Source organism: Acomys russatus, chromosome 16, assembly GCF_903995435.1.
Source record: "Acomys russatus chromosome 16, mAcoRus1.1, whole genome shotgun sequence".
NCBI lineage: Eukaryota > Metazoa > Chordata > Mammalia > Rodentia > Muridae > Acomys > Acomys russatus.
This window is the reverse complement of record NC_067152.1, coordinates 24543033-24564956: the sequence shown is the minus strand read 5'-3', so window position 1 is coordinate 24564956 and position 21924 is coordinate 24543033. Positions and strand designations below refer to the sequence as shown.

The following is a 21924-nucleotide window of genomic DNA, read 5'->3' as shown; positions in this document are numbered from 1 at the left end:
ATGTTTACTCCTGGTTTCCATTCATACTATAATCTATAGTTTAGCTTCTGACTTTAAGTATTTTTTATTTTTAAATTTTTGTATATGGATTTTTTTGTTATTTTTGTCTTTTTGTTTGTTTTGACCCATATGTATTTCTATGTATCAGCTCTGTGCCTGTGGAGGCCAAAATAGGCCAGATATCTTAGAATTGGAGTAACAGGTGGTTGTGAGCGACCTTGTAGGTGCTGGGAATGAACTTGTGTTTTCTGGGAGAGCAGTTAGTACTCTTTCCATGGAGTCATCTCTCTAGTCCCTAAAGTATTTTATTTTTTCTATTTCCTAAGGTATACATCTGAAATGTACATTGTCTGCTTTTAATGACTTAAAATTTGAGAAGACAGAATACAATTATTGAGAAGTTTCATTGTGTTGATTTCCAGGATATGGGGCTGGCTTCCCGTTTTCATTTTAACCTACCTGGGATTCTACTAAACTGCTTGGTCCTTTTAAAAGGAAATAAATATGAGCTATGGCAGTTCTAAAATAAACTTTGCTTTTAAGAGGGAAAAAAGTATAGTAGCCCAGCCTTGACCTCAATATGTAGTTGAGGATAGACCTGAATTGTTTTATCCTACATGGAATGATTACAATAGGCATATGATGCAATGCCCAGCTGTGTGTGTGTTTGTCTGTATTATTTTATTTAGTTAGTTTTGCTTTTTATAACAGGGTCTCACTGTGTAGCCCTGGCTATCCTGGAACTCACTGTGTAGACCAAACAGGCTGGCCTCAAATTCACAGAGATCTGCCTCCTGATTGCTAGAGGCCTGGTGTGGCTTTGTGATTTTTAACTTTTTTTAAAGGTGTAAACCATTTTATTTGCTTCCAACCCTTGAGGGCTTCTATGTCATACCTTCTGGTTTTGTTGTTGTTTTGAGACAGGGTCTCACTGAGTAATCTCAGGCTGCCCTGACCTCAGAGAGATCTGCCTCCTCTGCTTCTCATGTGCTGGGATTAAAGGTGTGCGCCACCATGCCTGGCCCTTAGCAGTACTTGTATGTACTTAATTTTTCAGCTGTTTAGCTCATTTTCTCCTCTTCTACTCTAGCAAACTGAAGACTAAAATGTATTTGGCTCTCCAATCCTTAGAACAGGACCTTTCTAAAATGGCAATTATGTACTGGTAAGACTGGCTGAAGAAGCCATTCCGTGCTCTCTTTAGTTTCTCATCCAGGGCATTTTTACCATCTTGATTTTTACATTTACAGGTGTGCTATGGGTACATGTGATTACGTATGTCTGCATATAACTGTGCAGTGTATGTCTGTATTATACACACCTGTCATTTGCTGTTGCTTCCCAGATGATTATTACATGCTTTTTCTGAGTATGTTTATTCAGAAATTCATTGATAATTGAAAGATAACTCAAATATCACTGAGTTGTTGGTTGTTATTCCATAGACTTTATCTGAAATATTTTCAAATGTGGATTCATTATCTGATAAACAGTGTGTTTTTTTATTAATTTGGAATAGAGTGTCTCTAGGACACCCAGGCTAGCTGACATGTGGGATGCACCATTGTCAACCCTTCCGGCTATACAGAATTATGGGAATGTACATACCTGGGTTAGCTTTACTTTTTACTACATTACATACTGATGTTTTCTGGAAAATAGCCCTTTTATTGAAGATGAAATGCACTTCACATGTGCAATTACAAGGTAGTCGTTTTGATAGTATTATAAAACTTGTGTGAGCTTAACTTAGTATCAAACGGTTGACTGCAACTGTCAGGTGCTGAGTTCAGTCACACACAGATCATATATTTGTCTTGTAGGAAAGCAACTAACGCTACTCCCTTGGATAAGATTCTTCATGGAAGTGTTGGCTATCTTACTCCTCGGAGTGGGGGTATGTCATCCTATCTTTATTATTTAGAAAACATCTAGACTGAGTTTAAAGGTCACTTTTAAGATCTATGTGAGCGTGGTGTGCACTTTTTATGTAGAGGTCAGAGGATGACAGGTGTCCTGTTCCCCACTCTGCCTTATTCTTGGACCTGGACTGGCAGCTAGTAAGTGCCAGTCACCTTCCAGTTCCTACCCTACGCAGTGCTGAGAGTGCTTGTGTGCAGTGCCATGCCTGACTTTTACCTGAGTGATGGGATCCCAACTCAGGTGTTTGTGCTTGCATGGCAAATACTCTCACCCACTCACCCATCCCTCCCACACTCTTACTGCCTTTTTGTTGTTCTTATATAGTGCTGGGCATCAAAACCAGAGCTTTGTGCATGCTAGACCAGGCATTCCACCACTGAACCACCTGCCCAGCCACGAGGGAATTGATTTTGAATTCATTTGAATTCATTATGAAGACATAAGCTCAATGAGAAAATTACCATTAGTGTGTAATGATTTCTAAGATGTTAATACTTGCTTTCTCCCTTTATTTTTGTGAAATATGTTTCCAGAATCAATATTCCAGAATCAATTTGTCATATTTCATAAATTGGCTTAGAACATGACTTTTTACATCTATGCAGTTCTTTTTTTTTAAGATTTATTTATTTATTATTATGTATACAGAGCTCTGCCTGCATGTACACCTGCAGACCAGAAGAGGATATTAGATCACATTATAGATGGTTGTGAGCCACCATGTGGTTGCTGGAAATTGAACTCATGACCTCTGGAAGAGCAGTCAGTGCTCTTAACTGCTGAGCCATCTCTCCAGCCCCTATGCAGTTCTTTTTTATTTATTTTATTACATTTACTTGTGTGTGGGTATGGGTGCACATCTGTGTATGCTAAGTATGGGGACCTCAGAGGACACTTCATGGGAATCAGTTCTGTCCTTAGAGATAATAGGTCCCTGAGAACTCAAGTTGTCAGACTTGGGGGCAAATGTCCTTATCTGCTAAGTTAGCTCACTGGCCCTATTGATTTTTTTTTTTCCTTGCGTATAGGCTTATAGAAATGTAACACCCTTCCCTTTTTGGTTTTTCCAGACAGTTCTGGCTGTGCTGGAACTTTCTTTGTAGACCAGGCTGGCCTTCAGCTCACAGAGATCTGCCTTCTGCCTCCTGTGTGCTGGGATTAAAAGTATGTGCCACCATACCCCCTAAAAATGTGACTTAAAAAATTTAATTATTTTTGAGTGCTTTGTCTGCATGTACTCATGCATGCCCGGAAGGGCATCAGATCCCATTATAGAAGGTTCTGAACCACCATGTGGTTGCTGGGAATTGAACTCAAGTTCTCTGAAAGAGCAGTAGTGCTCTTAACCTCTGAGCCATCTCTCTAGCCCATGATTTTTAAAGACAAAGTCTCAGTCGGGCACAGTGATGCACACCTGTAATCTCAGCACTTGGGAGGCAGAGGCTGGCCGATTTCTGTAAGTTTGAGGCCAGCCTGGTCTACAAAGTGAGGCCAGGGCTACAAGAGAAACCCTGTCTAAAAAAAAAAAAAAAAGAAAAGAACTCTCCTGTAGCTGAGGCTGATCTCAATCTCATTATGTGCATGTGGTCCTGAACTTCCGGTTCTCTTGCCTCCACCTCATAGGGTTTATGGATGTGGGCTACCATTTCTGCCTTTTCTTCTTTTTTTTTAAATGTGTATGGGCTTTTTTTTTTTTTTTTTTTGTATAGGATGTCTGTTATACTGTCTTCATAGAGGCCAGGAGAGGGCATTCCATCCCCTGGAGCTTGAATTGCACTTGATTGTGAGCCACCTGATGGATGCTGGGAGTTGAACCTGTGTCCTCTTGGAAAATAGCCTGTGCTTTTAACTGTTGAGCCTTCTCTCCAGCCCCATGTTCTGGGTTTTTTGCAGTGGTTGGGCTCAAACCCAGGGTCTCCGGTGTGCTCAGCAAATGCGCTATCGACTGAATTACATTTCTACCCACTTTTTGGTTTTTTTGGTTTTTTGAGACAGGGTTTCTCTGTGTAGCCTTGGCTTTGTAGACCAGGCTGGCCTCAATCCACCTGCCTCTGCCTCCCAAGTGCTGGGATTAAAGGTGTGCGCTAATACACTGGGCTCCCACTTTTTTTTTTTTTTTTTTTTTTACGGTTGAGTCAGTGTTTCACTGTCTCCCAAGGTGGTTTTGAACTTACTATATAACACAGCCTGGAATTCCTCCTGTAATCCCAGGCTAGTGTGAGCTACCAAACACTGTGTGTGTGTGTTTGGGTGTGAGTTGTGGGAGAGTTATTAGGGATTTAAGCACGCTCCACTGAGCTACCTCCAGCCTTTTGTTAGTTTGAGATAAAGTTTCATATAGTCAAGACTCTTAGCTGTTTTTTGTCCCTTCCAAGTGCCAAGAGTATAGGTGAGCACCACTACAACTTGTGTGAATGTTTATTTAAATGTGAATTTATTAATAAGGATGCATTAATTAATAAGTTTCATTTATGGTAGGTCATTTAATGAATCTGAAATACTATGCCTCTCCTTCTGACCTGCTGGATGATAAGACTGCATCTCCTATTATTTTGCATGAAAAGAATGGTAAGTGTTTGTTGTTGTTTTTCTTCTACTTTGAGACAGCTCTCTTTCTGTCACCTAGCTGTCTGGGAACTCGTCATGTAAGGCAGGCTGGCTCTCAAACCTATAGCATAGTGCTCGAGCATACACGCCACTTCAGCCTTCCAAGAATGGAGGTTATAGGTGTGAGCTGCCATACTCAGCTAGTTGTGTTGAGTTGTGACAGGGTGACCTCAACCTCTTTAAGTGCTGGTGTTATAGGTATTCATCGCTATGCTCAGCTTTCTCCAATGTGTTAAGAATATTTGTAAAATTTGAGTGCCCAACCACCTTCACTAATATTCATAATTTGGTACTTTTAAATGATTTTCCTTTCTTTTATATTGTGTACCAGATATAACACAAACATATATCATATTCCCATATCCATATATGTGTATGTGTGTGTTCCTCACATATATACATGTGTATGTACTTAAGCCTCTGTGTGTGTGTGTGTGCACAATAGTAGCTTAGTAAGTGAGTTAATGATGAAATACAGATTATAGACAAAGTAACCAGATTTCCTTATTACCTGAAGGCTAATTTAAGCTATGTTGTGACAGTCTCCCAGTGATCAAATAAATAAATGAAAAAACAACAAACAAATAAATAAATGTGGCTAAAACTGTGGCAATAAATGGCACTTTGTGTTTAACTTGTTGTTTTTGTTATTTTGAGACAGGATGTCATGTAGCCCCAGCGGGGGGGTGGCAGGGGTTGGGTGGGGTGAGGAGTCAACTGGCCTCAGACCTGTTATGTAACCTATGGTGGACTTGGGACTTCTGTTCCTCTTGGTTCCTGGGTGTGGACCACCACGCTTGACTTGTGTTTGGACTAATACAGCCAAGAGCAGAGGAACTAGCCCAGCACTTTATTTGACCTCATATAACTTCAGTTATAGTCTTTATCCTGTAATTATAAGCCATTTAAATATATTGTGAAGTTGTGAGTGAAAGTGAATATTGATAGTGAGCTCTTTAAGCCCCCCGCCCCCCAAAACCTTGGGCTACATTGGTTGCTACATTGGTTCAATCATTAGCAGAAAGTAATGCTGATTGCCTGTAGAACATAGTGTTTTTGGATTGGGGGGGGGGTTGTTAATTGGTTTTCTTTGGGGAGCTCAGGAACTGATGCAGTGACCATGGAGGAATGCTTGCTGGCTTGCTCTTCATGGTTTACTCAACCTGCCTTTTTTCCTTTTTTTTCCATGTGCATTGATGTTTTGCCTGCATGTGTGTCTATATGAGCCTGTCACATCTCCTAGAACTGTAGTTACAAACAGCTGTTATCTGCTATGTGGGTGCTGGGAATTGAACCCTGGCCCTCTTGAGCTCAAGCTTGCAGACTTTCTAAATTTTGTGGAATTTAGAATATCTGGATTAACTGTGATTGATAATACAGGGCTTTTCTTTTGTTTCATTTAGTTTTGTTTTAACATTGTAGTTGTTGGTTGTTGTGTTATTTTGGTTCTTCTGAAAAGTAGTAAGGTCTTGCTCCTCAGGCAGGTGTCTAACTCACCCTGTAGCCCTTGTTGGTCCTGAACTTGTGATCTTCCCTCGGCCTTCTGGCTGGCCTCTTTCCCCTTGTGTTTTGTTCTGTTTTTGAGACTAGGTCTAACCTAGTAGTTCAGAGAGGCCTCTAATTTAGATTCATTTTCTTTCCTCTTTCTCCAGAATGCTGGGTTTACAGACACAGGACCACCATTCCTGTCTATTGTTTGTTCTTTAGTGTTGCAATCTTATCATCTGCATTATGAGGAAGAATGTTTTTTTTCTCTATTCCCAGTTCCTCGATCTTTGGGCATGAATGCATCAGTAACAATTGAAGGAACCTCTGCTATGCACAAACTCCCAATTGCCCCATTAATTATGGGGTCACACCCAGCTGACAACAAGTGGTAAGTCAAGCATAGTTTTAAAGTAGCAAAGCTCGTTGTTTAGCCTCAAACTCAGTATGAAACATGCTTGGCTTTTTCCTCTTACTTGGGTTTCTCTATATTGTCCTTTTGCTTCTATCCACTCATTCCTCTTTTATCGTCTATTTAGCATCTGCTCACAGAACACATACTTTTATAAGCTTGTTTTTAATTAATTTACTTTTTAAATTCTGCATACATGTGTTTTGCCTGCATGTGTGCCTGTGTACCATCTTTGTGCCTGGGGCCCTTGGAGACTAGAAGAGCCCATCAGATCCCCTGGAGCTAAAGTTACAGTGGTATAAGCTGCCATGTGTGTACTGGGAGTCAAATACTGGTCCTTTAGAATACCAGATAGTGTTCCTAACCACCAAGCTGTGTCAGCATCTCCTATAAATCACATTCTTTGCTCTTAATAAACTAACTGGATTTTGCTTCTGGCTTTGGTACTGGGGATTAAACCTAGAGCTGCACACGAGAAGCAACCTCATGCTGACCTAGACCCTGAGCCCGATTACAGATATTTTATTAAGTACTTCATAATTAACAAGATGATGTATATTGAAATTGTGATAAGCATAGTAGAAAAATGAGCTTTTAATAGACTTTATGGGTCTATGTAATATATACATGCCTAAGAAAAGATGTTCATAGTTTTCAAAATAGAAAATTTAGAAAATTTCCCCCCCCTCCTTTTTTTTAAGGACCCCTTCTTTCTCTGCAGTCACTAGTGCCAACAGTGTTGATCTTCCCGCTTGTTTCTTCTTGAAATTTCCCCAGCCAATACCAGTGTCTAAAGCATTTGTTCAGAAACTGCAGAACTGCACAGGTAAGCTCTGTTTTTTAAAAATGTTTGCCAAACTGTAATAAAGGTAGGTGTTAGCCACGAAGATAAAACTTACTTGTAATAAACTGTAATAAAGGTAGGTGTTAGCCACTAAGATAGAACTTACTTGTAATAAATGTGATTGAGAAACTTCAGATTATCTTAAACAACTTGCAGTCTTTTAGGCCTCAAAGAAGTATAGATGAATAGAGATACTAGGTAAATACTATTAAGTACTTTGTAAGTACTTTTAGAATATGTGGGTGGATAAATAGAAAAACCATAAAAGGAGAAGCGAGCTGTCACTATTTTGAACTCAACATGATCGTTATAATCAGTCTTTGTATTTTTAGGAATCCCTGTGTTTGAGACTCCACCAACTTATATACCCCTCTATGAACTCATCACTCAATTTGAGCTGTCAAAGGATCCTGACCCACTACCCTTGAATCACAACATGCGATTTTATGCTGTAAGTAGGCCCCGTGGATCAGAACAATGTTGGCCACTTAAGAGCATTAGTGAGGTCTGATAACTTGGTTTCAGATTGTTTAATCATCCTCAGTTGGAGGAAAAAGTCACCTGAAACATACTAAAGTAAAAGGGAATGAGCTTTTGCGTTAAGATGCAACCATGTACATTTCGGTGTATACCTATTTATTTATGTTTATGTGCACCAGTGTTTTGCCTGTATGTAAGTATATGCACCACATGCATGCCTGGTGGCTGAAGAAGTCATCTGAACTGGAGTTGTAGGCACTTGTAAGTGGCCATGTGGGTGCTGGGAACTGAACCTGGGTCCTCTGGAAGAGAAGCAAGTGGCTGTTGCCCAAGAGCATTCTCTTTTGTCCTCCTTCCTTTTTTCTCTAGGTACATTCTCATGTGACCCAGGCTGATATTGAACTTAGCAGAGCATCATCTTAAACCAGTCCTCTTAGACTGCCATGACTATGCATGCTGAGATGTCTTCAGAGAAAGCCAGGACTGGTGGCACAGGCTTAGGGATTCCCTTGACTTAAGAGGCCAACTTGGGCTGTGTATTTAGCAAAACCTTTTCTCAAAAAAATAAAAGGAAAAACCAACCAACCAAGCTTGAGCTGGGCTCGGCCACAGTGCACACCTTTAATCCCAGCACTGAGGGAGGCAGAGGCAGCCAGATCTCTGTGCGGCCAGCATGTTCTACAAATTGAGTCTAGGACAACCAAGTCTATACAGAGAACTGTGTCTCGGGAAAAAGAAAAAGGAAAAAAAAAACCCACTAAAGCTTTAATCAGAATTGAAAATGCTATCTTGAGCTTTTAGAAGGTTAAAAGATGTTAAGAATTGTTTTTTGAGGGCATGGTGCCACACACCTTTGATCTTGGCACTCAGGAAGCAGAGACAGGGAATCTCTGAGTTCTAGGCCGGCCTGGTCTACAGAGTGAGTTCCAGGACAGCCAGGACTACACAGAGAAACCCTGTCTCAGAAAATAAAAAAATTTTAAAAAGACTTGTTTCTTGGGCCAAGTGTGAAGACAGAGACCTTATCTCACACCATTTTTATGTCTGTGAGTGTTTCCCCTGCACGTGTGTTAAGTGTACTACATTTGTGCACCCATGAAGGCCAGAAGAGGGTATTAGCTTCCTCTAGAATTCAAGTTACAGATTGTGTAAACTGTCATTTGAATGGGTGCTGTGACCCAAACCTCAGTTGTCAGAGCAGCAAGAGCTTTAACTGCTGAGCTGTCTCTTCAGCTCCTGCTCATTTAAGTGCTAGAATGAGAAAAGGATCTTTTAAATACATATGGAGAACAAATGCTGACACACGTAAGTTATGAAAGGCTCCGATCCTCATCTGGGCTTGGCTTTCATATGAATGTTTTAAGTTAATACAACATAGAAGCTCTTCAATTCTAGCTGGATTGTTACTAGATAGAATGCCTTATTTAAAATACAGTTTCTATAATTCTTAGGAACCACTGATGTAAATTTTTGGGATAATTTTGTGTTAGGTACCTCAGGAATCCACCTTAACAGTACCCTTAGAAACAGATAGCTTTTAGCTAAATGAGAAATAGTTGGCATTCTAATATCAGTTACTGAAGGAGTTCCATGTGTCTATATCTAGGTGATGTTTACCACTTCCCTTTTCTCCCCCTTAGTGTTCCTCCTGCCCCTCCAGGGTAGTGTGTGACTTGGGACAGTGAGTAAGCAAATATCACTCACTTATGTTCTTTTCTTTGCCTAGGCTCTTCCAGGTCAGCAGCACTGCTATTTCCTCAATAAGGATGCTCCTCTTCCAGATGGCCACAGCCTGCAGGGAACACTGGTCAGCAAGATCACCTTTCAGCACCCTGGCCGGGTTCCTCTTATCTTGAATATTATCAGACATCAAGTAGCCTACAACACCTTAATTGGAAGCTGTGTCAAGAGAACTATTTTAGAAGAAGGTACTCTCTCTCCTTGTGATAAACGTACTTAAAGATTGCTGCTAACTTCTTTTGAATTTGGTAGTTCATTGAAATACCCATGTAGCTTTAAAGACTACAGATGTTTGCTTTCCAAACCCACATAAAAAGAATTAGTGTCAATGTAAACAATAGGGAATACTTGGAAAATAATTTGTTATAATGGGCATTTAAAATAAAATTCACTGTCTCGTTCTGTGTGTGTGTGAAAGAGAGAGAGACACAGAGACAGACGGACTTAGCATTTTCTATATTTTTAAAATATTTTTTCTTTTGTTTTTATTGAGCACATTTTGTAGCCCAGGCTTGCCTTGAACTCACTATGTTCTCCAGGCTAGCCTTGAAATTGAGGTTATCCTCCTGCTTCAGCCTCTCATGTGTAAGATTAAAGTCTGTACCACTACATCTGTCCACTTGTTCTAAATAGAGACATAACTGCACGGTGGTCTCTACTTTCTGTTTGGCTGCACTGAGATAGATGGTTTCTTGATACTGAAATTCACCCTGTTATCAGTGCTAGATCTAGTCCTTAAATACCACCCCACCCCATTCTTTGGAGAGTTTAGTCATATAACTATAAAAATCTAAGACCTGTGACCCTTTCTTTTTCTTCCTGGATCCTAAAAGAATGTTTTTTTTAAACATAATTGGCTACTTGACGCTTTGATGCCACTTTTGGTTACTGCAGTTGATCGGTTCATTTTTCACCTTGGTCACACAGCACTCTAGTGACAGCTGTCTAGTGTTAGACTGGTGTCAGTGGAGGCTGTGGTAACGAGAAATGGGCATGCTCAATATAGAGAGCTACTGACAGGCCCTCAGGTGCCCCAGACATGCTTGAGCTGAGTATGCAGTTAAAGCTGCTCTTAAACTTCTCATCCTCCTGCCTCCAAGTCTCACATGCTGGGATAATGGGTATGTACTACCATTTCCATTTAAAAATGAGAATTAGAAGGAAATAAAAAACTACTATGTGTTTGGAGGGGGGGCGGGGTATTTGGGCCTGTACCATTAGAATATTTGACTTAAGAACTAGGTTGCCTGGTGGGGGGTACATGCCTTTAACAGCACTTGGGAGGCAGACGTAGGTGGAACTCTGAGCTACACAGTAAAACCCTGTCTCAAAAGAAATAAAGATAAAATAGGCTAAAGCGATATCTTGTAGGTGTAGTTCTTGCCTACCATTGGTAAGGTCATGGGTTCAGTTGTCAGCCCTGTTAAAAAAACAAAGAGAAAAAAAAAATCTAAAACCTCTAATGGCAGGATTTCATGTATCTAGTATATGTGTGTGTTTGTGCGTGTGTGCTGTTAGTTTGAGAAAAGGTCTTACTGTATATCCTTGGTTGACCCAGAACTTGCTATATAGACTAGGCTGGTCTCAGACTCACAGAGGTCTGCCTCCCAGGTGCTGAAATTAAAAGTGTGTGTCACCATGCCCAATTAAATTTATCATTTTAGATTGTAGCCCTTCCCTCTCTGCTTACTACATAAAATGCTACATAACTGACAGCTAAATACCTTGATAGAAAATAGGTTTTAAGCTGGGCAGTGGTGGCGCATGCCTTTAATCCCAGCACTTGGGAGACAGAGGCAGGTGGATCTTCATGAGTTCGAGGCCAACCTGGACTACAGACGGAATTCCAGGACAGCCAGAGCTGTTAAACAGAGAAACCCTGTCACAAAGAAAAAAAGAAAAGAAAGTAGGTTTTAGCCAAGCGTGGTAGCGCATGCCTTTAATCCCAGCATTTGGGAGGTGGAAGCAGGCAGATTGCTGTTAGTCCGAGGCCAGCCTGGTCTACAAGGTGAATCTAGGACAACCAAGGCTACACAGAGAAACCCTGTCTCGAAAAACAAAACAAAACAAAAAAAAACAAAAAAAGAACGTAGGTTTTATTCTGGCTAAGGTTTTGTGTTACTTTAATCCTAGAACTAGGAGGCAAAGACAGGCAGATATAGATCTACAGATTGAGTTTGGGGTCAGCCAGGGCATTGTGGTGAAACTCTCAAAAAAAAAAAAAAAAAGAACCAAAAACAACCAACCAAAAAAAGTAAAGTTTATGGTAGTAGTGCTCGGTAGCTACTTCTCAGATGGATTGAAAGTACTCTTCTTGGGCTGGGGAGATGGCTCAGCAGTTAAGAGCACTGATGGCTCTTCCAGAGGTCCTGAGTTCAAGTCCTAGCAACCACATGATGGCTCACAACCATCTATAATGTGATCTAATGTCCCCTTACACATAATAAGTAAGTCTTTAAAAAAAAAAAAAAAAGAAAAGAAAAGAAAAAAGGTACTCTTCTTGAAAGCTGGGCCTGGTGTTGAGTACCTGGACTCAGTACTAGAGAGGCTCCGATGGGAGGATTATGGGTTCAAGGATAGCCTGAGCTACGCAACAAGACCATATCATAAGTTACAGAATGAAGCAAAAAGCAAAAATCTTTTCTTGGCCAATTTTGTATTCAGGTTTGACTCTCAAAGTAGTATGTTTATTATTGTTTTTGTTTAAGTTTTTTTTGCATTTTATTTATGTTATATACACAAATGTTTAGCCTGCCTTCGTGTATGTGTAACTTGTGTGTGCCTGGTGCCTAACTGGCTATTTCACTGTCTATATAAAGGCAATTGTTTATTTGTTTAATGTCTTAAACATGGTTATGATCTTTTCTCTTGTTTTTTTAGATTCTCCTGGACTCCTCCAGTTTGAAGTGTGTCCTCTGTCAGAATCTCGATTCAGTGTATCTTTTCAGCACCCTGTGAATGACTCCCTTGTGTGTGGTGAGTTGTATGACTGGCAAACATCTCTTGGGTTTTCGTTTGTTTTTCAAGATAGGATTTCTCTGTGTAGCTGTGACTGTTCTGAACTCACTTTGTAGACCAGGATGGCCTTGAACTCACAGAGATCCGACTGCCTCTGCCTCCCGAGTGCTGGGATTATAGCCGTGCACTACTGCACCTGGCTGTGTATCTTTGTTTTTTAAGATGAGACCCTGAGTGTTTCACAGCTGTCTCTTCTACATCTTGTCTTTCAGTGGTGATGGATGTACAGGACTCAACACATGTGAGCTGTAAACTCTACAAGGGGCTGTCAGATGCACTAATCTGTACAGATGACTTCATTGCTAAAGTTGTTCAAAGGTAGTAGTGACCTTTTTCTCATAAGATTTGTACAAAGTGTGGATGCTTTTTATTTATTTGTTTGCTTGTTTGTTTATTTTCAAGACAAGATTTCTCTGGCTGTCCTGGAACTAACTGTAGATCAGGCTGGCCATGTGCATCTCTATGCCCGGTTATATGCTTTCATTTTTAACATGAATTAAAAGTAAAATAGAAACATTGCCATTTATCTGAATTCTCTGCATTATGGTTTGGGTTAAAAAGAAAAAGATGTGAACATTAGTTGTTATTTAAATATCACTATGAAAGCAATAGGGATTAGGCTGGTAATTCTAAGCCTTTTTATACTTTAAGATGTGAGAGAGCTGGAAAAATGCACTTTATTTATTTATTTTTTTTTAAGATGGGATCTCATGGGGGAGAGCAGCACTGGCTGCTCTTCCAGAGGTTCCCAAGTTCAGTTCCCAGCAACCACATGGTGGCTCACAGCCATCTATAATGAGATCTGGCGTCCTCTTCCGGTGTGCAGGCACACATGCAAGCAGATCACTTGTATACATAATAAATAGATAAATCCAAATTTTATTGCTGACATAGAACTCGCTGTTTAGACCAGGTCAGCCTTGAATTCAGAGACTGGCCTGCCTCTGCCTGTGAGTGCTGATGAGAGGGTGAGCCTCACCATGCCTTGCCTAAATTATTATTTTCTTTGGCCTGTCCTCTTCATGTGTACTATGTGGGAAGTTAAAATTTGAACCAGGAAGCTTCCTGTAAACATTAACATGTAATTTTGAAATTTTTCTTTCTAAAGTAGGGAGCTCACAGCCTATTTCTAAAAAGTAGATTTTATTTATTTGAAAATTTTAAAACTTTTGATTGATTCTTTGTGACTTTAAATCATGTACCCCAACCCTACTCATCTCCCTATCCCTCGACACCCACCGTCTGCCCTTGTAACCTACTCCCCAAAAGTAAAACAAAAACAAAGAGAAAAAGAAAAATAATATTAAGGGGGAAAAAAAGCATGTCACTGTGTGACATTCGGGCGTGTCACACAGTATGTATGCCCTTTTACACAAACAGCTTCACTTGAAAATGTTCATTGCCAGGAGTCCTTGGTCTGGTTTGAGGCCTCTCTGTCTTTGGCTGCACCATCAATACTGGATCCTCACTGGTGCTCCTCTCAGATAGCCTGCTGTTGCTCTGTGTCATGGAGCCCCTGAAGCTTTGATTTCGAGGGACTGGCCCCTTGTTTAAGTTTTGAGACCTGGCCTTGTATATTCAAAGCTGGCCTTGATAATGTAACCAAGAATAACCTTTAATTTACACTCACTCTGCCTCAACTTCATGGGTGCTAGAGATGAACCCCAGGGCGGAGTGCGTGGTAGGCAAGCACTGTAACAACTGAATCACATCCTGAGCCTCAAAGTAGCTGTTAATGTAGTCACATTCATTTCATTGAGCACTCTGTTCATTTTACAGTCTCTGACAGCTTCCAAGTAAAAATGTCTTTAAGATAGAACACTTAACAGTTGATCATGCCCAAAATGCAATTGTTTGGCCAAGAACAAAATTTGCTGGCATACATAGTAAAGCAAAATGTTTTCAAAAGTATGTTTATAGTTTGTTTTCTTTTCTTTCTTTTTTTATTTATTTTTTATTTGTGTGTGTGTGTGTGTGTCTGTGTGTTTGTTTTTTGAGATGGGGTTTCTCTGTGTAGCCCTGGCTGTCCTGGACTCACTTTGTAGACCAGGCTGGCCTCAAACTCACATTGATCCACCTGCCTCTGCCTCCCGAGTGCTGGGATTAAAGGCGTGCGCCACCACACCCAGCAATATGTTTTCTTACTAAGTTCCATTATTACTACATTTCTTTCCTTGTTTCTTCCAAGTTCCTTGTTTTGGAGACAGGGTCTGGTTGTTGTAGTCCAAACTCATAGTTTTTGTGCCACCTGAGCCTGAGGACTTTCTTCTAGTTCAGAGTAAAATGTTTTTGGACTCTGATTTGGTTTCTGTGTGATTCATAAGCAATTATTAATTACCTGTTGGATCACAATTCATTTTAGAATCAGTATTCAGAAAGCATTGGCATTTGGTAAATTACTCTTGTCTTACAGATTGCTTGCCTTATGTGATAACTGCTAACTGCAAGCTTGTAAAGCTTAGCTAAGTCACAGAAAAAAGTAGAGCCCTTTGTTCCAAGTAAATGCAGTGTTAACTTAGCTTTTTTTCCCACTTTTTTACAGATGTATGTCCATCCCTGTGACGATGAGGGCTATTCGGAGGAAGGCTGAAACCATACAGGCTGACACCCCAGCACTGTCCCTCATTGCAGAGACAGTTGAAGACATGGTGAAAAAGAACCTGCCCCCGGCTAGCAGCCCAGGGTATGGCATGAGCACAGGCAACAACCCAATGAGTGGTACCACTACACCAACCAACACCTTTCCGGGGGGTCCCATTACCACCTTGTTTAATATGAGCATGAGCATCAAAGATCGGCATGAGTCGGTGGGCCATGGGGAGGACTTCAGCAAGGTGTCTCAGAACCCAATTCTTACCAGTTTGTTGCAAATCACAGGGAACGGGGGGTCTACCATTGGCTCGAGTCCGACCCCTCCTCATCACACGCCGCCACCTGTCTCTTCGATGGCCGGCAACACCAAGAACCACCCGATGCTCATGAACCTTCTTAAAGATAACCCTGCCCAGGATTTCTCAACCCTTTATGGAAGCAGCCCTTTAGAAAGGCAGAACTCCTCTTCCGGATCACCCCGGATGGAAATGTGCTCAGGAAGCAACAAGACCAAGAAGAAGAAGTCATCAAGAGTACCACCTGACAAACCCAAGCACCAAACCGAAGACGATTTTCAGAGGGAGCTCTTTTCAATGGATGTCGACTCACAGAACCCCATGTTTGATGTCAGCATGACAGCTGACGCGCTGGATACACCTCATATCACTCCAGCTCCCAGCCAGTGTAGTACTCCCCCAACAACTTATCCACAACCAGTACCTCACCCCCAACCCAGTATTCAAAGGATGGTCCGACTATCCAGCTCAGACAGCATTGGCCCAGATGTAACTGATATCCTTTCAGACATTGCAGAAGAAGCCTCCAAGCTTCCCAGCACTAGCGATGATTGCCCACCCATTGGCACCCCTGTTCGAGATTCTTCAAGTTCTGGGCACTCTCAGAGTGCCCTCTTTGACTCTGATGTCTTTCAAACTAATAATAATGAAAATCCATATACTGATCCAGCTGACCTTATTGCAGATGCTGCTGGAAGCCCCAGTAGTGATTCTCCTACCAATCATTTTTTCCCCGATGGAGTAGATTTCAATCCTGATTTATTGAACAGCCAAAGCCAAAGTGGTTTTGGAGAAGAATACTTTGATGAAAGTAGTCAAAGTGGGGATAATGATGATTTCAAAGGATTTGCATCTCAGGCATTAAATACTTTGGGGATGCCAATGCTTGGAGGTGATAATGGGGAGTCAAAATTTAAAGGCAGCAGCCAAGCTGACACAGTTGACTTCAGTATTATATCAGTAGCTGGCAAGGCTTTGGGTCCTACAGATCTTATAGAGCGTCACAGCGGCAGTCAGAGCCCTTTACTGACCACTGGAGAATTAGGGAAAGAAAAAACTCAAAAGAGGCTAAAGGAAGGCAACGGTACTGGTGCTGGCAGTGTACCAGGCCCGGGGTCAGACAGCAAACCAGGCAAGCGCAGCCGTACCCCTTCCAATGATGGGAAGAGCAAAGATAAGCCTCCAAAGCGAAAGAAGGCAGACACTGAGGGAAAGTCCCCATCTCACAGTTCTAATAGGCCTTTCACCCCACCTACCAGTACAGGTGGGTCCAAATCTCCAGGCAGTTCAGGAAGATCTCAGACTCCCCCAGGTGTTGCCACACCACCCATCCCCAAAATCACTATTCAGATTCCTAAAGGAACAGTAATGGTGGGCAAGCCTTCCTCTCATAGTCAGTATACCAGCAGTGGTTCTGTGTCTTCCTCTGGCAGCAAAAGCCACCATAGTCATTCTTCCTCTTCCTCTTCCTCATCTTCTGCTTCCACCTCAGGTAAGATGAAAAGCAGTAAATCAGAAGGGTCATCAAGTTCCAAGCTAAGTGGCAGTATGTATTCCAGCCAAGGGTCTTCTGGATCCAGCCAGTCCAAAAATTCATCTCAGACCGGGGGGAAGCCAGGCTCCTCTCCCATTACCAAACATGGACTGAGCAGTGGTTCTAGTAGCACCAAGATGAAGCCTCAAGGCAAGCCATCATCACTTATGAACCCTTCTATAAGTAAACCAAACATATCCCCTTCTCATTCAAGGCCTCCTGGAGGCTCAGATAAGCTTGCCTCCCCAATGAAGCCTGTTCCTGGCACCCCCCCATCCTCAAAAGCTAAGTCCCCTATCAGTTCAGGTTCTGGTGGTTCCCATATGTCAGGAACTAGTTCAAGCTCTGGTATGAAGTCATCTTCAGGGTCAGGATCCTCAGGCTCATTGTCTCAGAAAACTCCCCCAGCATCTAATTCTTGTACACCATCCTCTTCCTCATTTTCCTCAAGTGGTTCTTCCATGTCATCTTCTCAGAATCAGCATGGGAGTTCCAAAGGAAAATCTCCCAGTAGGAATAAGAAGCCTTCCTTGACAGCGGTCATAGATAAGCTAAAGCATGGGGTTGTTACCAGTGGGCCTGGGGGTGAGGATGCAGTAGACAGTCAGATGGGGGTGAGCACAAACTCCTCTAGCCATCCCATGTCCTCCAAACATAACCTGTCGGGGGAATTCCAGAGCAAGCGTGAGAAAAGCGATAAAGACAAATCCAAGGTCTCCACTTCGGGAGGATCAGTGGAGTCCTCTAAGAAGACCTCAGAGTCAAAAAGTGTGGGGAGCACGGGTGTGGCCAAAATTATCATCAGCAAGCATGACGGGGGCTCCCCTAGCATCAAAGCCAAAGTGACCCTGCAGAAGCCTGGGGAAAACAGCTCAGAAGGCCTCAGGCCGCAGATCGCCTCCTCAAAAAGTTATGGGTCTCCACTGATAAGTGGCTCCACTCCAAAGCATGAACGGGGTTCTCCTAGCCACAGTAAGTCACCAGCATATACACCCCAGAATGTGGACAGTGAAAGTGAGTCAGGATCCTCCATAGCAGAGAAATCCTACCAGAACAGTCCTAGCTCAGATGACGGCGTCCGACCACTTCCAGAATACAGCACAGAGAAGCATAAGAAGCACAAAAAGGAAAAGAAGAAAGTCAAAGACAAAGACAGAGACCGGGACAGAGACAAAGACAGAGACAAGAAAAAATCTCACAATATCAAGCCAGAGAATTGGTCTAAATCACCCATTTCGTCAGACCAGACAATGTCTATGACAAATAACCCGATCTTACCTGGAGACAGGCCTTCCAGGCTCAGCCCTGACTTTATGATTGGGGAGGAAGATGATGATCTTATGGATGTGGCCCTGATTGGCAATTAACCTTATTTTCCAAACAGACATGTCCACAGAAGAAATTGATACATTTACATGTAAACCAACAAAAGGGGTGAGTCAGACAGGCCTGATCTGTGCTTAAGAACCCAACAGGCATGGCCTCTACACCAAGCTGGGTACATCTATAAAAGTATATCTAGACCCTGCTACAGGGACCATGGGCTTGGTGGTTCACCAACAAGTCATATTTCTTTGCCAGAAAGAAATGTTTAAAAATACTTGCTTAAGAAAGGGAGGGGGTGGTGGGAGAGGGTATAGAGAGGGAAGGGTGGGGAAACTGTTGTGGGAAATATTCATATATATTTTTTCTCCCTTCTTCCATTTTCAGGACATGCTTTAAACTCATTTTAGTGCATGTATTTGAAGGGCTGGGCAGAAATGAAAAAAGCAATACATTCCTTGATGCGTTCGCATGAAGGTTGTTCACCTTTGGTAGTTGTCCATTTGAAGCATGGGCAAGGGAAGGACTTTGGCAGTTTTGGACACTTAAAGCAATGTTTGGTGTCTGTTTCATAGGAGTGATTGGGGGAGGGAAAATTATTTTAGCTATTTATTTGTAATATTTTAATCCTTAATGTTTGTTTTTATGCAATGTTTGTTCCTAAATCTATGAAGGTTATGTTCAGAATGATAGGAGGCAGGAAGGGCAAGGTTTGTGTGGTGGTGGGAAGCTTGCAGCTCTTGCTGATGCTGTAGCATCAAGCCGACAGGCACTGATCAGAGCTTTGGAGTTAAATAGAAAAACCAAAACTATTATCTTTGGAGGTTTTTCACAGGGTTCAGACGTGATAGGACTATTAGGAGTAACCTCCCTATGCAGTTAAAAGACGTATCTTTTTTCATTAAAAAGGAAGGGTGGCTTTGGGGTGTATATATATATATTTCAGAATCTATACCCTATGGTACAAAAACCATTACAGAATTAATAGTTCTCCTAGTTCCACAATGTGCCAAAAGTCTACATCCCAGCATTTTGTTTGCAGGAAAGCTGATGCCATTCCTAAGAGCTGGACTCTTTGTTTCTCTTCATCACAAGGAGGAGGAGTTCAGACTTAAATCACTCCACTGTGTGTCCCCAAGATAAATAGTTTAAAAAGAAAAAGCAGCCATAGTTCACTTAAAACAATTTCAAGCTCACTTGAGGTAATTAGGGGCCTGGACTGCTAAGTGAGCATGAAGATGAGCCTTGCTACCATGTAGCACACAATTGGACCTTTTTGGAGAAACAGGTCTGAGTCTGGATTCGGAGGGACATCAAAAGGAGCCCTTCTCATAAATACAGAAATCCAGGAGACCATTTTGAGTGCAACAGAAGTTCTCAGTGTTTGGAGGGTCCTCTCAAAAATCCGCGGCCTTACTTTGATTTTGCCACCTGCACTGTGCCATTCCTGACACTTCCGTTTAGGATCTGTATCAGCGGGATGGGGCATAATCCCCAGCACAACTCTTCTGGATTACAAAAAGAAAAAGAAAAAAAAGCCAGGTGATTCATGTTTGTATGTGTTACAAGTGGATGACTTCATCAGATATGGACAATTTCTATATCCAACACTGCACGTTGGAGTTAGCATAGACTTGGAAAATCTACTGTGGCTTTCTTTCCTGACTGTTTCTCATTTCCTTTGGCGTTCTCCCTTCTCTGGTCATTGGTTCTCAACAACTCTGCTATTTCCATGTCCCAAGGCAATAAATAGGAAACAAAACATTGCAAAGTATCTGTTACCCTATCAGAGCCCAGTGTCTTGGGTGACACCATCGAGGACACAGGCAGGGTGACAATGGAGTGCTTTCTCTTGTGGTGCTGACACAGTAGCCGTGCGTTGTCTCAGATATGCAGCCAGGTTGGCTTTCTCAGAAGTTTGCCACCTGGTTCTGAATCCAATCCTCTTAGTTTCTGCAGGAAAATTAAAGTTATATGGTGTTTGAGTTTGTTCTGGGCGGGGATGATCTCATGGGGAAATGTACTGCATAGTATAAGGGGCTCAGTCCCCCCAAGCAGAGCCAACAAATACCAAAATGAGTAAACTGGGAAGCTTTTTCTCTCTTTCTGTCTTCATCCCAGATCAAAGAATCCCGAGTTAGGATCTGGATGAAGGATAAGCCCCTGAATTGTCGATGGGCACACCCCACACAATGACCCAGCATCTGAACTTGCTTAACAGGGAGCCGGGGCTAAACTGCTTCACCCTGCCTGGGAACCGGGGAGCACTGCATTTCTCCACAGGGTGGAGGAGAAGAGGCAGCATAAACCACGCCTGGGACACCTCCTTCCCTCCAGGTGTACTCACTCTCCTGTTTGAAAAGACTGCAAGGACATGAAGTCAACGGCTACCCACTGCTGCTGCTGGAGCTGATGTATTTTTAGTCTGACCTGATTCGTCCGTCTTTCGGCTTCATGTTAAGGGTCTCTGGACAAAGTCTGCTCTGATGTACAAGAATATTTCAGAATCTCATTCAGAGTATCTTAAAACAAGTGTTTTCCAGGTGAGGAAGGGGACCTGATGTAATTGCCAAAGCCAGCTTGAGGTTGGTAACTTTTGAATCGGATTTTCCTTTTGTCAGGCCAAGATCTGAAAATCTAGAACAGCGATTTCATGAATTTTCAGAAGAGCCAGTGAGTCACATAGTATCCACATTGATCACAGCAGATATCAGTATAGACAACATTTACAATCCCTGGTAATCTTATATTCTGTTTTATATTCATCTTTAGCCTGCCCCTCAGTTATGTGTCTTGAAGTTAACTTTTGGAGGGACAGGAAGTATTATCTTAAGAGACTAGTTTGGGAAACATGCTCAACTGTAGAGCTGAGAAATTAAAGTTTGAGTCTAAAAATGTACATCAGGAGCAGTGGGAAGGGTCTTTTCCTAAAAGTATTTTTAATTTGATTTTCTGTATGTATGACTGTTCTGTAAATATTTTGGGTTGTTTTTATTTTTCTTTTCATTTTTTGAAAGTGGACAAAAATCTGTGGGATTTCCCCCCTAAAACAATACAAAATAAAACTTTCTTTACACGCAAATAAACTTCTTTGATAAAAAGTAATATGCCTCTGTGTAGGTTTTTGTTGTCATTTTGGTTTAAGACAGGATCTCACTGTGCAGCCCTGGTTGTCCTGGAACTCACTGTGTAGACATGGCTGTCCTGATTTTTGAGACTAGGTCTTGAACTTTGTCTTCCTACCTTCCCTTCCCAAGTGCTGGGGTTATGGGCTTTGGTTTGTGGTTTGTATCTTTGAGACAGTATCTCTAGCCCGGGATGATCCTGAACTCAAGTAAGCCATACTGCCCCAGCCTCCTAAGTGTTAGGATTACAGGATGAATCAACACCATAAAACCTTTGGATGTTTTTATTTGTTAAGCTTCTCAAAAAGCCAAGTTAATTAGAAACAGTAGTTTCCCTGGGCACTATTCTAAATGGGTCCACAGGAATGCACAGTTGGTAGGCGCATGCCAGTGGGTTTTGCTTTTGCCTTTCCATATTTTATTTGTCCCTGTGTGCCAGATTTCTCACTCTTCCCTGGATTTTTGCAGTTGTTACAAATTCATTAATTCTTGATGGGGAGAAAACAGCTTTTGGATGCCACTAAACTTGGCTGTTTTCTAAGAGG

At 41.8% G+C, this 21924-nt stretch overlaps 1 protein-coding gene across 4 annotated transcripts in view; it reads left to right on the top strand.

Annotated features, from left to right (window-relative positions):
• The window catches only part of Med1 (mediator complex subunit 1), a 42786-nt gene extending 22173 nt beyond the window's left edge, over positions 1–20613 (top strand). Inside the window, exons 8-18 of one of the 4 annotated variants that reach the window (XM_051158474.1) lie at positions 1091–1165; positions 1824–1897; positions 4402–4491; positions 6295–6406; positions 7129–7253; positions 7604–7722; positions 9478–9679; positions 12372–12467; positions 12722–12827; positions 15052–15192; positions 20376–20613. In XM_051158474.1, coding sequence (XP_051014431.1) covers positions 1091–1165; positions 1824–1897; positions 4402–4491; positions 6295–6406; positions 7129–7253; positions 7604–7722; positions 9478–9679; positions 12372–12467; positions 12722–12827; positions 15052–15192; positions 20376–20406 — 1171 coding nt within the window. In that variant the 3' untranslated portion in view covers positions 20407–20613. Of the gene's footprint in view, positions 1–1090; positions 1166–1823; positions 1898–4401; positions 4492–6294; positions 6407–7128; positions 7254–7603; positions 7723–9477; positions 9680–12371; positions 12468–12721; positions 12828–15051; positions 18575–20375 lie in introns of those variants that run through there. The other 3 variants (XM_051158473.1, XM_051158472.1, XM_051158470.1) reach the window with 3 other exon arrangements.
• The last annotated feature ends 1311 nt before the right edge of the window (positions 20614–21924 follow it).